The sequence below is a fragment of the Lagenorhynchus albirostris genome, chromosome 15 (assembly GCF_949774975.1).
Source record: "Lagenorhynchus albirostris chromosome 15, mLagAlb1.1, whole genome shotgun sequence".
Taxonomy (NCBI): domain Eukaryota; kingdom Metazoa; phylum Chordata; class Mammalia; order Artiodactyla; family Delphinidae; genus Lagenorhynchus; species Lagenorhynchus albirostris.
The window spans coordinates 77,641,642-77,656,740 of NC_083109.1; the positions used below are offsets into that span (position 1 = coordinate 77,641,642).

Genomic DNA, 15,099 nt, shown 5'->3' on the forward strand with positions numbered 1-15,099 from the left:
CAGGAGGGGTCCCCTCTGCACGAGGTCCAGGTCAGTGAAGGAGCTGGGATCCCAGTCGGGGCCAGTTCTTCACTGTGCCCTGAAGCCGACCCCTCCCTCCCGGTGAGCACTGATGGAGGATGACGCACACCTGCCTCTGGAGCGTCTCCCGCGTTGTGTAGAATAACAGACTGGCAGCTCAGCCTGGAGCTGAGATTACATCTCCCGGGATGGGAGGAGGGGTGGACCTTGAGGATGGGGTACCTGCTGCAGGGAGGGCTGCTTCCCTGGAGAGTCCCCCGCATCACTCCCATGACACCTCAGCTCCTGCCCGCCCACCCGCTTCCCTCGACCTCTCCAGGGCTGCCTCGTGGCAAAGTCCTTCCCACGAGGTCTCCACATTCTACACCCCCAGGTGTGGATATCTCGCCGTGTTGACCTGTAGTGCACATGCTTCTTATCTTTTCATTCCACTCCGTATAATTTCCCAGGATCAGATAGCCTTCAAAAGTGTGTTTTCCCGATACCCTTTGTATTTTGACAGTTTTCAGACTTGCACAACCGTTGAGAGCCTACAATTAACACCCCTGTTCCCTCCACCTGAAACTAGACTTGCCGGCTGGTCACCTTTGAGGACAACTGTTTTCACTTCTTGTCCATAAACAGTGCACACATACATTTATTATTTAATGGACCACTTGAAACTAAGACCTCAGGACAGCTCACCCTGAATACCTGAGCCTGTATCAGCTGAGAATAAAAGCCCTCTCCTACTTAACCACACCTACAGAATGAGACATTAATTGCAGAATTCATACCTACCATAAATTTTATATTCTGATTTCCTTCATGATTGGGAAATGTGTTTCATAGCTGAAAAACCTGTTTTTTAAACAGACGCATCGTATTCTGTCACAGATGAACTGTGGTTCGTCTGCCCGGCCCTGGCGTTGACTTTTTTGGTAGCTCCCAGGTCTTTGTCTTAAATCCTTTTGGGTTGAACGTTCATACCCATAACTCTTTCTTTGTCCCATGTGTAACTACTCCTTTACAGTGAAACTGTACATGTTTAAACTCTTGATACATTTTTCCCCAACTTCTATCCAGAAACCAACAAAACTCCCAGCAGCAGCGTTATAACAGAAAGGCTTTGGCACTTGGCAAGCCCTCGGACGCCAGGCACTTAGCTACGCACTCGATGGGGATTATCCCATTAAATCCTCCAAGCGTCTTCTGGAGTCTATCCTGATTTCATCAGCCCAACATTTGAAAACTAAGAAACCAAGAGGTGGTGATTTCGTTCAGAGTCACACAGCCAGGACACAACCCGCCCACCTGACCCCAGGACTCGTGACCCCGCTGCAGGCAGGGTGGGAGAAGCCTGACAAACTCTGTCAGAGGACGTGACCACTTAGCACAGGGAACCACAGGGCCTGCAGCCGGAAACGGGGGACTCCTGGGGAGGTAGGGTGGGCTCCCAGCAACAGAGCTGCCGACTTGCTTTCTGGGAGGTGGCAAGCGTCCTCAGCGACCCGCCAGGGAGCGTCCTCAGCTCTGATGGGCTATCTTTAGGGTCTTGGACGATGGGCAGTGACAGTATTAATAATCCCTTTCAGTCTCGGAATGTGTCTACTTTTCCTCTAGGGAAGAGCAAGCTGGCTCCCTCCTGGCAGCTCCTGGCAGCCCAGCCCCCAGCCCCGCAGCGGCACCTCGGGCACCCTGAGGCTTGGCCTGGGTGACGATGGGACCAGGCAGGCCTTCCCTTGCCCCCGAGTGCCAGGGCAGCATTTGGGGTCCCTGGGGCCAGCAGCAGCGAGCACTGTGGTCTCCAGCTGCTTTGCTGCTCTGACAAAGCTCACCCTTCTGGAAGCTTCAGAGAGGTGACCACTGACCCAGGGCTGACCTCCCTCTCAGTCCGGGCCTGCTGCTTGAAGCACCTCAGTGGGTTCCATCCAGGACTGAGAGCCGGGACCGGCGGGCAGACCCACCCCCGCTCACCGGCCGCCCAAACCCTGAGTAGCGTTTGGATTGAGCTGAACTCCTCTGGGCAGTGGCAGCCTGCAGGCTGCCCACCATCCCCCACCCGCCCACTTCTATCCCCATTTCCGGTCGGCCTCAGGCCTGGGCTTCTGCGCGGGACCCGTCCAAACCCGCTGAGAGACTCCTCGGAGCAGAGCCTTGGTACCCTAGCACCCCCTAAAAATGCACATACCCCAGCGCTTTGCAGACTTGGAGGGAATGGCCCTCACCACTGTATCAGCAGCAGCTTCCCAGCAGCCTCTGCTGCAGAGGACGGAGCCAGGGTTAGAGTTTGTCACTGTCTGAGCCCAAAGCCTGTGTTCTTTGCCACCACCCTCACGTGCTCGCCGAGGACCCCACTGCTAAAGATCAGGCCCCACTGGATTGTGGAACTCAGGCGGGGGACAGAGGGCAGGCCTGAGGCTGGGGCAGCAGAGGCTCCACCTGCCAGGTGAAGGCCTTACAGGGCCAGTGGAACCACGATGCCAGAATTGGGACATCGGGGCCTCAGCTGCCCGGACCCCCCGCCAACTTTACGGTCCTGAAGCTAATCCCTGCAAGAGGGGTTCTCGCGGCACCCCACCACGGGCTGGTGGCGGGACGGTCTGGACAGACGTGCCACGGTGCCAGAATGAGGTGCGCTCCCCATTTACTGCACTGTGACCTTGAGCCCGTCAGCTTCCCCCTCCGGGCCTCAGTTTCCTATTCTGTGAAATGGGGCAGGGACTGACTTCTGAGCCAGGTCTATAAGCAAATGGACAGCGTTCTGCACTGCTGGACTAAGAATTCAGAGAAGTTGGCAGTGTCTGGGGGTGACACTGGCTCCCCCGGGGCCCTCTGCCTGATCCTGGGAAGCCGGGTACAGGAGCGTGGGATGATGTCGAAGGCCGCCCTCCACCTGGGGTCTGGCAGTGTGACCAAGCCCTGACCACGGAGACTGAGCTGGGGTGGGGCCGCGGCGGGAGCAGGGAAGGTCGATGGGTGGGAACGGGGGCCCGGGCAGAGCAGAGGGGCGGGGACAGCGGCCACGTCCCTCCTCATCCATCCTTTTGGAGCCTCCGTGTGCCAGGCGCTGAGAATAGCAGAAAACAAAGCCCCAGGGCGCTGGCATGCCAGTGAGGCCAACTGTAGGCTTGAACTGGCCGCTCACCCCACGCGGCCATGGGAATTTAAAGGAACCAAAATTAAGTGCAACTTAAAATTGTGTTTCTTCTGTAGCACTGACCACATTTCAAGTGCTCCGTTACCACATGGGGTAAGTGGCTTTGGACGGTGGAGGTATAGACCATATCTATCATCCCAGAAAGCCCTCTGGGGCAATGCTGGTTCCCAGCGGCACGAGGACTTTGGCTTTTACTCCAGAGAACGTGGAAAGCCACGGGGCAGTTTTGAGTTGTGAGGAGCTTGGAACAGGCAGGCAGAGAGGCAGGTTCACAGAAGCTGACATGGTCCTGATGTGTTAGCATGCGGTGATGGAAAGGACCCCTCCAGAATTTTCCTAAGATGGCTTTTGGGGTTCTGCCCTACTGAAAAGTGAAATTAAAATTTTTTATTAAGTATTTTATTTATTCGTATATTAAAATGGTGCTTCAGATGACAGACCATCAAGGCACCCTGGCCCTCGGTGGCTCCTGGGGCTGTCTTTGCTTAAGATGGCAGGGTTGGGGGCTCACAGCACTGCCCCCAGGAAATCCCCTCCATGGCCAGTTCCAGACCCCTTGGAATTTCAGAATTGAACTGGGACACTCAGTTCTGGGGAGCGTGTTTCCTCTGGCGGTCCTGGGGCTGAGAAGTCTCTCTTCTGACACCCCAGATGACAAGCGGAGAGACTAGATGTGGAAGCCTGAGATCAGGCTTTCCTCCTGCCTCCCCCACTCCCAAACCCCTTCCCTTCTCTGGGAAGCAGCCTACCTCTCCAGCCAGCCTGGCGGAGGACTGGCCCCTCTCAGCCAGCAGGGCCAATGGGCTCCGTAGGCTGTGGTTGCCATGACGACCTTAGCTGGGCAGGTAGGAGCCTGGTTGAGGCTTCCGGAGCCATCTTGCTGAGGCCAGCACAGCCCAACCCAGCTTCCCTCGGGCAGCATCATGATCATCGCAGCCCCCTTAACTCACCAGTGTCCGGCCCCCTCTTCTTAGCGACCCCCTTGCTGGGGACCTGGCCCTTCTTCCCATGTGGTGCCCAGCATCGAGCATAAGGGTCTGTTTGTAAGTCAGATCTGGGTTTGAATCCTGGCTCTGTTATTCCCTGTCTAAGTGATCTTGGGTAAGTCACCAGCCCCTCAGAGCTCTGGTTTGTCACATGTATGGGGTGAAATGACAGTCCTGGTACGGGGTGGGTTCGAGCAGGCGACTGTGATGCGTGGAGAGTTCCATGTGCAACCTGTGCTCTGTTCTGTGGCTGCCTGTCCATGCAGCCGTGCACATGTGTGTACCATGTCCCGTGCACAGTCTCCCCTGGGTACTCTTTCTGCAGGACGGGGTGGAAGGATGGTCTTTGTGAGCTAGTCAAGGAGACTGGGCGATCACTGCCGCTCTGAACCTCCCCGACCCTGCCCCTGCCGGTGCCCCCGCCCCCAGGATCCCCAGGCTCTCAGGAGGGACTTGGGTGACAGTCACTGCCCACTGGAAGGTGGCAACCTCAGGAGGCCTTCTGGAGCTGAATGTGCTTCCGGAGGAGCCTGAAGTACAGGTCTAACTGAAGCAGGGAGGAAAATCCCAGGCCCCCCACCCTGTCTTCTTCTGGCCTCCCCTCTACCCCCCAGCCCCTGGGAGGTTCCTGGGAACCCAGTTTGAGAACCATGGGACCCGGTCCACCGGTATAAGGTGGTGATGGCAGCACCTGGTACCCAGAAAGGTAGTGAAAACCAGAAATAACAAAACTGTTACTGCTGAGTATGCATCACTTCACAGCTGGGGAAACTGAGGCCCAGCACAGATAAACCCCTTGTTCCCATGGTCCCTGCCCTACTGAGCTGCTGGGCACATCCAGAGTCCTCTGAGAGCCTTCCCTGCTCGGTCCTCCCCGGATGGGACCTTTAAGGACGATCTCGGCCTCCTTTGACAGATGAGGGCGCTGAGGCCCAGAGGGCGGGCTGGCCGAGGTCACACATCTGGGGCCCATCAGTCATAAGCCGGCCTTCTGTGTCCCCCTCCAGAGCTGCCCTCCTCGGAACACCTGAGTGTGGCCGACGCCACCTGGCTGGCCCTCAACGTGGTGTCGGGTGGTGGCAGCTTCTCCAGCTCCCAGCCCATCGGTGTGACCAAGATCGCCAAGTCGGTCATCGCCCCACTGGCCGACCAGAACATCTCTGTGTTCATGCTGTCCACCTACCAGACGGACTTCATCCTGGTGAGCAAGCTGCAGCCCACGCCCAGGCAACATGGGCGCCCCCTCGGATGTGGTCTGCAGAGTTTGTGCCTCTCCCCGCCGGTTTCGTGATCAGCTCAGAGAGAGGTCAAGCGTACCTTAGGGTCATCAGTCCAGTGTCAGCATGGCCCTGGCTGGTCTAGTCCCACCCACTGCCTGCCCTTTGTGTGGACCATGCTGGGTTTAAGCTGGAGGCCAGGAAGTGAGGGCTGGGGGTGCGTGTGGGTGGGATGCCCCCCTCGCTGGATGTCTGGCTCCCCCAATCCCATACCCCTCCCCTGGGGTGGCAAGTGTGTCTGGCCATGGAGCCAGCGGCATTTCCTGGCTACCGTGTTATTCATGCTCTTCTCCCATAGGGCGTGGCCACCCTGGAGAGTCCTCCCAGGCCAGGGACAGGTGTGGCCACCACACACAAGAGGGAGTGGGGGAGTGGACCTGCACCTCCTAGCCCTCGGCACGGTGTCTTCTCTCCTCTGCATCCTCCCTGCTGCCCCTGGGGAGGCACATGCCCCTGGTCCCAGGCTCCCGTCCCCAACCAGGACAGCGGGAGGCAAGGACAGGGGAAGCTCGTTCTGGGGACAGAATCTCAGAGTGAAGGGGCTGGTGGCCCCAGGCCCACTCCATCCAGGGACCATGGTACACTCCCTCTTTGACTCCCCGTCCCCAGGTGCGTGAGCGGGACCTGCCCTTCGTTACCCACACCTTGTCATCAGAGTTCACCATCCTGCGGGTCGTCAATGGCGAGACAGTGGCAGCCGAGAACCTCGGCATCACCAACGGCTTCGTGAAGCCCAAGATGGGTGAGTTGCGGGAGGGGGAGGGATGTGCAGAGAGACCTCAAGAAATTACCAGGTCCTACCCAGGGCAGCCCCATTCTCAGAGCATCAGTTGAGGGCCAGGCATAACACGGTACCACAGTCCTGATCAGACTCTGTTCCCAAGGTCTAGCCAGGGCAGTGGATGTGGATGCAGCCAGCAATGGCCAGAGACCACTTCTGACCCAGTCCAGGCTATCAGGCCAGGCCTCCCAGAGGCAGTGACTCTCAAGCTGAAGCTTGGAGCACAAGTAGGAGCTAAGCCCGGTGGTGAAGGTTGGGAAGGGCGTTCCAGGCAGGCTGCGTGGCATGTGCAAAGGCCCGGGGGCCTGGGGGTGGGGCTGGAGGCTGGAGAAGCGCCGGGCCAGGTCTTGCAGGGCCTGCAGCCGGCCTCCCCAGAGCAGCTGCTGGCTGGCCCCACCCCTCTTCCTGGGCCCTCTCCTGCCCCACGATGCTCCTCTCCTCCCGGCCTCAGCGCCCCTTGTCTTTGTGCTCTCACAGTCCAGAGGCCCGTCATCCACCCACTGTCCAGCCCGAGCAACAGGTTCTGTGTCACCAGCCTGGACCCGGACACACTGCCCGCCGTTGCCACACTCCTCATGGATGTCATGTTCTACTCCAACGGGTAGGGCCTCCTCGGGTGTGAGGGGCTGCCGGGTGGCCAAGGGGAGACACGGCTCTGTCTAGTAGCCCCAGTCTGAGGGGGGAGGCACAGACCTGCCCTGGGAGCTCGTTTGAGAAGCGAGACATGGCTGTACCCCAGATCCCCATTCTAAGAGGGGAGAATGGCATTCCTTGGGAACCCCAAAACCTGGTGAAGCCCTAGGCCCTCATGTGGATATAATAAACACCCCACTGTCACCTGAGCTCCTAGGGCAAGCCCAGTCATCTGAAGAGCTGGGAACTCAGGTTTTTTCATTTGGTGGGCGACAGCTTTGCATTTTTCCTCAGCGCAGATTGTAAGTTTTGGCCAGCACCAAGTGGAGCGGGGCCAGGGGCCAGTGAGCTGACAGTGACCATAGACCGTGCCCTGAGATGTGGGCCATCCCAGGGACAGAGAAGCCACCCCCAGGAAAGGGCAAGTGTAGCCTGTGCCGAGGGCGGGCTGGGACTCCAGAAACGCAAAGTGCGGTGCTCATCTCTGTGAGTGCCGTGGAATCGTCCACACCTCACAGATGCAGAGGCCGACGCGGGTAGTGCCTCAGGGTCCACCAGCAAGGCAGGATCAGAGCCAGGACTTGGCCCGTGCTCTTCCCAACACCCCCAGACTGATGGGCGGGGCAGGGGGGCCTGATGGGGCTTGGGGTGCAGTGGGGGCCCCACTCCACCCCTCACCAGCTGCCCCGGCCCCCAGAGTGAAGGACCCCATGGCGGCCGGCGATGACTGTGGCCACATCCGCTTCTTCTCCTTCTCCCTCATCGAGGGCTACATCTCCCTGGTGATGGACGTGCAGACCCAGCAGAGGTGAGCCGGGCCCCGGCCTGGAGGCTTGTGATGGGCTTATCACCCACTCGGTCCTAATATGTCCCTACCCCAGCCCTTCATTGCAGGTGAGTGGCCCGGCTCACAGATGACAGGCCACTCAGAGACAAAGGCCCCGGGTCATCCAGCGCCATCCAGTGCTGTTTGTCCCTCACCCCCCCACCCCTGTCTGGAGCTGGTGGGGGGGTACCCTGCCCAGCCTGAGCAAAGGGGGCAGTTGTTCCAAAGCCCGGTCCCAACCTTGCCTTCCTGCTCCCCCTACCCGCCCCCAGATGAGGAAGATGCAGAGTGAGTGCGCTGAGGGCTTGGGAGAGTCCTTGGGGCCCCTGAGCTCAGGCCAGACACCCCCTTGCTCTGGCCCTACATCAGTGCCCAAGGACAGGGAATGCTCCAGGGAGGGCTGGCAGAGGGAGCACCGTTAATATCTGGGGATTAACTTCACTCGCTCTCTTTCAAGGTTTCCTAGTAATTTGTTGTTCACGAGCGCATCTGGAGAGCTCTGGAAGATGGTGCGGATTGGAGGACAGCCCCTAGGATTCGGTGAGCCCCGGGGGGCCGGGGCCGGCATTGCCGAGCGCCGGTATAGATGGGGAGACTGAGGTCCCCACAGCCCACGCGGTCCCTTGTCCAGCGAGTGACGGGAGGCATTGGCCTCGGAGGACGGAAGAGCAGCTTCAAGCAAAGCACTCTTCTCCGTCCCCTCCCCAATGAAAAATTAAAACCTGCTTCTTATTAGAATATTGGGAACATGATAAAAATAGAAGAGGAAAAAAAAATCTCTCCTTAGTCCCACTGTTGACAGGGAATGACTGTTGTCATTTTTAATGAGGTTTTTTTTTTTTTTAACACAGTTGCCAAACAGCTCACAGTAAAACTCAAGACATCCCAGCCCCGCACCCTTTTCCCTGTGTGGTCACAGTGACCTGATCCCCCGGGAGAAAATTCACAGGAATCCCCCAAGACTCAGTCTAGCTTCAGTTTCCACAATTGTCCAAGCTGTCTTTGGTAGACAGTTTTTCCCATCAGCATATTCCAAGGGGCCACGGGTCTCAGACCCCTCGGTTAGAAGGGCCACACGGTACCGATTCTCCCGGCGCTGAGTGTAGGCTGCTGACCCCCTTGTGATGACTGCAGCGCGCTTTGTCTTGATGAGACATGATTTCTCTGGGCTAGACTTGTCAGACCCAAGACGTTGAACCCAGAAGAGGCTCTTGGTAAGTCACAGGACGTTTGTTTCGGGGAGCGCCCCTCAGCTGGCCCTGATAGGATCAGTAAATCCTGATTTCCCATAGACAGAGTGCAGAATGTTCCAGATGAAGCTCAGACTGCTCCAGGGGCCGTGGGGTCAGCCCAGGGGGCTCTGCTTCTGGGACGGGACGTGAAGGTGGCAGGGCATTTTGACCTGAGGGCCACAGGTCGGAGAGGGAACCCGGTTCTGCCACCTGCCTGTGGCTTTCTCTGGACAAGGTCGCAGATACACAGTAACTAGCAGGACTGGACAGCACCCCCTAACTTTGCTCACATCAAGGCCAAAGCCAGAGCCATCCCAGGGGCAGGACAGGGGGCTGCTTTCTGCAGTGCTAGGAAATGTACACTGAAGGCTCCTGGTCCAACCCTGGGCTCCAGCCTGTCTCTCGGGGCCACCTTCTCCACCGACCCCAGCATCTCTCCCACCCACATTTGCTGCCCAGTTTGGGGCCGTGGGGATATGGAGACCCAGTAGCCTAGAGGCAAGTTCGCCAGTGAAGGAGGCTGAAGGAAACCAGGGTGACCTTGGCGCTTAACCTCTGAGCCTCAGTTTCCTAGTCTGTAAAACAAGGATGATGGTAGCCTGCTTCAGGGTGGTGCGAAGCCCTCCATGACGTGTCAGTTACACCGGGTGCTCAGCAAGCAGCAGTTGCTGTCACTACCACATGTAAGGACGTGTAAGGCTTGGAGAGGGTTGAGGAAGGGAAGGCTTCCCAGAGGAGGTGGCCCCAGAGGTGACCAGCGGATGTTAACCCGGCTGACGGGGAGGAGAGGGCGGCACCAGCAGAGGTGGGTGTGACGCAGCGGTGCCTCTCCACAGTAGAAACAGTGGAAAAGAGCCTCACCAGGTCATCACAGGCAAAGGGGCAGGCGTCACTGGAGACTCAGAAGCAGGAAGTTGTGCATATCAGTTTATCTTTTTTTTTTCTTTTTTTACTGAAGTAGAGTTGATTTACAATGTTACGTTAATTTCTGCTGTACAGCAAAGTGATTCAGTTATATATACATATATATGTATTCTTTTTCATATTCTTTTCCATTTTAGTTTATCACAGGATATTGACTATAGTTCCCTGTGCTCTACAGTAGGACCTTGTTGTTTATCCATTCTGTATGTAATAGTGTGCATCTGCTAACCCAAACCTCCCACTCCGTCCCTCCTCCAGCCCCCTCCCCCTTGGCAACCACAAGTCTGATCTCTATGTCTGAGAGTCTGTTTCTGTTTTGTAGATAGGTTCATCTGTGTCATATTTTAGATTCCACATATAAGTAATATCATATGGTGTTTGTCTTTCTCTGTCTGACTTACTTCGCTTAGTATGATCATCTCTAGGTCCGTCCATGTCGCTGCAAATGGCATTATTTCATCCTTTTTTATGGCTGAGTAGTATTCCATTGTGTATATGTACCACATCTTCTTTATCCATTCATCTGTCAGTGGACGTTTAGGTTGTTTCCATGTCTTGGCTGTTGTGAATAGTGCTGCTGTGAACATAGGGGTGCATGTATCTTTTCGAATTAGAGTTTTGTCTGCGTATATGCCCAAGAGTGGGATTGCTGGATCCTATGGTAATTCTATTTTTAGTTTTTTGAGGGACCTCCATACTGTTTTTCACAGTGGCTGCACCAACCGTGTGGGAGGGTTCCCTTCTCTCCACACCCTCTCCAGCATTTGTTATTTGTAGATTTTTTAGTGACGGCCATTCTGACCCGTGTGAGGTGGTGCCTCATTGCAGTTTTATTTGCCTTTCTCTGATAATTAGTGATGCATTTCAGCTTATCTTTTTATCCCCAGCTTTGCTTCAAAGTTTACCAAAATACACTCAGTATAATAATAGTACAGAAAAAAGAAAGTCAGGTTGAAGGGAGAATCGAGGCGGGAGAGTAGATGAGACTTGAATCGTCCTACCATCCGCAGTTGCCCTGGGCTGTTTTGAGTGGCCTCACGGGCGGGCGACAGGGGACACAGTGTGTGATCTAGCAGGCAGCAGCTGGATCTACCTTCCCGGGATGTGGAGGGTTTTAGCGCCAGGCTAATAGCTATAAATAGCCCTGCAAGAAAAATAACTTGAGAATCTGAAAGATTCTAGACTGGCGAATTCCATATGTTTTAGACCACGGTTTGCAGGAAATATGTTTTCCATCACAGCCCAGCACACACATACACAAACAACTCTACGGTTTCACAAAACTGCACTCGCTCTGGTGCTGAGCTGTTTGCCCTTCCCTTTTCTGTTGTCATTTCATAAAACACTGGTTACCAGCCTTCTAAATTGATGTCCCCAGTGGGTCACCACCCACGGTTTGAAAGGCACCATTCTAGACCCTACTCTCCTACCCGCACCCCCCACCCCCTGTACAGAACTGCAAATGAATGTGTCTGTAGCTGAAGAATCTTAGGACACACCGGTCTCCACCACATACAGCACAGGCGGTCACCAGAAGTGCAAGCACGAGCCCTGTGCAGCCACCAAAGGGGCCCGTGGGTCCAGCCAGGAGCCCCGGGAGACCAAGCAGGAGACAGGAGCTTGAGAGACCTGCAGGGTCATGTCTAGGTCCCAGGGTGGGCTGACAAGCAGGACCAGGGCCGGGGAGTGGAAGGGTGCCGGGGAGGCTGGGGGTGGGGGAAGGGTGAAGCCCAGGTTGCTGATGCCCAGGCTCTGGCCCCAGGATCCCATGGGGAGCTGGTGGCCATATCTGTACTCTCCCACCCAATCGGGACAGCGCTGGGGAAAGGCATCATCGCCAGAATCAGAACAGTAGCTTTGAGGGGTTGTGCTGATGGAGAGAAGAGTGGTCCTCAGATCCTGGAGGTCTTGCTGTAGGAGGAAGCTTTGCATGGTGCCTTCAAAGCGGGGAGGAGGGTGGAGGAGAGGGGAGAACCATCCCCAGGCAACCCAAAGACCACCTTATTGGCTGAGGTTTGGAGGAGGCCAGAAGGCCACTGCTTTGGAGATCCAGAAGGAGAAGGAGATGACATTCCTCATGATCAGATGCCTGATACTGCCTTTAGGACCGGCAGGGACCTTTACCCAGTGGGGACTCCGATGAGGAAACGGAGGCTCAGAGAGAGGAAGTGACTTGGCCACGTCATCTGGCTAGAAAAGGGCGACAAAAAAGAGGGCCTGAACCCACGTCCTCTTATTGCCACGCTACCTCCAGCTCTGTTTAGGGAACTCGCAAGATGGCCAGGAAGATGAGTCCAAACTACGAGGCACGGAAACAGGCAGAGGGTGGTCACAGTTAGACAGAAGTGCCTTCTGTGGAGCCCTGAGGATGGAGAGCTCACTGCTGGCCAAAGAGATCAGAGAAGCCTGCTGGATGGAGGGGCGGGGAGTCTCTGGGAAGCTTGCGGGTACAGGGCAGGCACTGCCAGCAGAGGGAGGGGAGAGGCCAAGGCTGTGCTGGGTGGCCGGGTGGGGAGGACGCTAAACGTGGTCCCCGCCTCTGTCCCCAGATGAGTGCGGCATCGTGGCCCAGATCTCCGAGCCCTTAGCTGCTGCTGACATCCCCGCTTACTACATCAGTACCTTCAAGTTCGACCACGCACTGGTGAGTGTCCGGCACCGGCCCCCGGGCAGGGCAGGCCCGGCTCCAGGGGCTCACGGGTGTCTGCTTCCCACCCCTCGCAGGTACCAGAAGAAAACATCAATGGCGTCATCAGCGCCCTGAAAGTCAGCCAAGCAGAGAAGCATTAGGAGGGCCTCTTCCGCTCCTCCCCGTCTGCCCCCCAGGCCTGGGCCCAGCCCCACCCTGAAGATTCTTCTCGCAGTATTTCTCAACAGACTGGAAAATCGGCCCCGGGGCCCCCAAGGAAGGGGTCCCTAGGACACGCCCCTGATGGCTGACCCCGCCAGGCCTGTGGCCCAAGCCAAGCCCTCCCCGTGCCCTCCTGCCTTCCTGGAGCCCCCAGACCCTCCAGAGAACCCCCCCCCGCCTCCTTCCCCCACCCGCACCCCAGAAAATGATGTCTGAGGCCCAGGGAGCTCGTGAGCTGACCCACCTTCTCCTCCCGCCTCGCGCACGGCCGGGGGCAGACGCCAAAGGAAGCTGGCGCCTTCTGCAGGACGCCGGGAGGACCAGTTCTCGGGCCATCTTGGGGGGCTGGCTGAGCAGGGCTGAGTTCATGGGGCCCTGGAAGGCCCTTGTGAGGGTAGGGGTTCTGGCCCCTGTGGTCACTGGTCTCTGGTTCCATTGGCTCTGGGCTGGTTCCTGCAGAGTAGAGGCCAGTGGGCAGCCCTCTGGTCGTGTGCTGGTGAGGCTCCAAGGGAGCTCGGGTGGGGCCCTGAGCTGGAGGGGGACCCCCGTCCCCCAGAACCTGGCCTGCCAGCCACAGGGCGTGTGCCCCAACTCCCGGCAAGACTGCCAAAGGGGCCTTTCCAGACCCTCCCCACCACGAGCGCTCGGTCCCGGGGGGAGGGGGTTCCCAGGAGACCCACCAGCCTGGGGCACGAGCTCCTGTCCCCTCTGCTTTCCCTGGACCCTCCTGGGGCTGGCAGAGCCTCGGGTTCCCCTAAATGGGGGCAGCCCCAGCGTTCTGGGCCTGGGGTGTCTTAGGTCACCCCCACCTCCCCAGCAGTTAACTAGACCAGCACAGGGCTCCCCCGTTTTCCTGCCCCGCCCCCTCGCCCCACTTTTGGGGGAAAGTGGAAGGCCTCTGCCCCCAACTCACCTGCCCACCCACCCCTCGGTCCAGGGGCCGTGGTGTTCATGAGTACTTGACCTGGGAGGCAGCTTATCTGAGCCTTAATAGAGAAAACCGTACCTTGTTCTAGTTTCTTATTTAATGTATTTGCACCCAGGCTGCAGCTGGCAGTAGTTTCAGGGGACGGCCCGCTGAGTCTGCCGGGGCTCAGAGCGTGACGTCGCTTGGTTGGCGCCCTGTGGCTCCAGGGACGAGCTTGAGAATCGGGAGCTGCTTCCAGGGGTCTCGGCCCTCCCTTTGGAGCAGAAAGCTGGGAGCAGAGGTCTGTTACGATACAGGGGTCCCCGGGGCATCCCCCCACGGAGCTGCCAAGGCAGAGTGGCTCTGAGCATCAGAGGGGACTCGAGGGCCGCAGGGTGGTGGACAGCCAGGTGGCAAGCCAGCCCCCTCGGAGAATGGGGTGACCCCCGTGCCTCCTCTCCAGCTGGGAGTGTTTTCCAAGCAAGCAGGACCTGCAGGGTCCTCCTCGGTGCCCGGGCAGCAGCTGACACGTGCTGTCCCTGAGAAGCTCGGAGGAGAAGGGACGTTCTCTTGGGCTGGTGAAGCCCCACCCACCCCCATTTTCTGTGCCGCGTGGGACCCTCTGAGCCATGGAAACCCACCAGGTGGGGAAGCTGTCTGTCTGGATCCTTGCAGATGTTCGGGGCCCAAGTACTGATTCGGAACCCACGTGTTTTTTTTTTTAAGTTAATTCATTTTGCACAAAACACCAAAACGTCAATTGTTTGCTGGTTCCAAAATGGGGGTGTCCACGTGGGCAGGGTAGCACTTCACGCACCGAGAGTCCCCTCACTGTCCCTGGAAGGCCTTGATTTTTCCGTGGCACGCCCTCCAGACCCCTTCCTGTCTGTCCCCCCCTCACCGTGTCACTCCCCCGCCTCTCCTCCCTGCCGAGCAAGTGTGTCGGCCCCTTGACCCCCAGAAACGTGTGCTCCCTAGACCCCCTAGGACGTATATTGTACACACATATAAATACCTGTGTTTTATGTTGATATAGATATATACTGTAAATAGCATATATACTTGAGCAATATATATGTTAATATATACTGTGTGAGCGTGCACACGCGTGTGTGCGTGTGTGTGTGTGGGGGCGTGAGGGCTTCCGCCCCGCGGTGTCTGCCGTGCACACAGGCACGTTTTGAGCCACCATATATTTTTAATTCAAGTATATAGGCAATACGATTATTAGAGAAGCCGGCTGGCTGCCTCGGCCCTGACTTGAGAGAAAAACTAAACCAACGGCCCAGGAACTGAGCTCCGGGGCGGGTGTTGAGGGTCCCTGACCCCTCCTGCCCAATCTCCCTTGAAAGCTGGATTCGGCCCCTTCCTGTAATCCCGTTGGCACGACCAAGGCCCCTGGACACCCTTATTTTATTTGGGGGACAGTGGCACAGAGGGAGGAACAGCTGGTACAGAAGAGCCCCCTTGCCGGTGCTCTCAGCCCGAAGACCTGGCCCAGCGGGACGGGCGCCCTCCGGCT

General features: G+C 57.5%; 1 protein-coding gene across 1 annotated transcript in view; it reads left to right on the top strand.

Moving 5' to 3' along the window:
- Positions 1-14,608, top strand: part of CASTOR2 (cytosolic arginine sensor for mTORC1 subunit 2) — a 55,133-nt gene extending 40,525 nt beyond the window's left edge. The window contains exons 3-9 of the mRNA XM_060122944.1: positions 5,154-5,347; positions 6,033-6,165; positions 6,682-6,805; positions 7,535-7,645; positions 8,121-8,203; positions 12,369-12,463; positions 12,544-14,608. Of these exons, the coding sequence (XP_059978927.1) occupies positions 5,154-5,347; positions 6,033-6,165; positions 6,682-6,805; positions 7,535-7,645; positions 8,121-8,203; positions 12,369-12,463; positions 12,544-12,609 (806 nt within the window). The 3' untranslated portion in view covers positions 12,610-14,608. The remainder of the gene's footprint in view (positions 1-5,153; positions 5,348-6,032; positions 6,166-6,681; positions 6,806-7,534; positions 7,646-8,120; positions 8,204-12,368; positions 12,464-12,543) is intronic.
- The last annotated feature ends 491 nt before the right edge of the window (positions 14,609-15,099 follow it).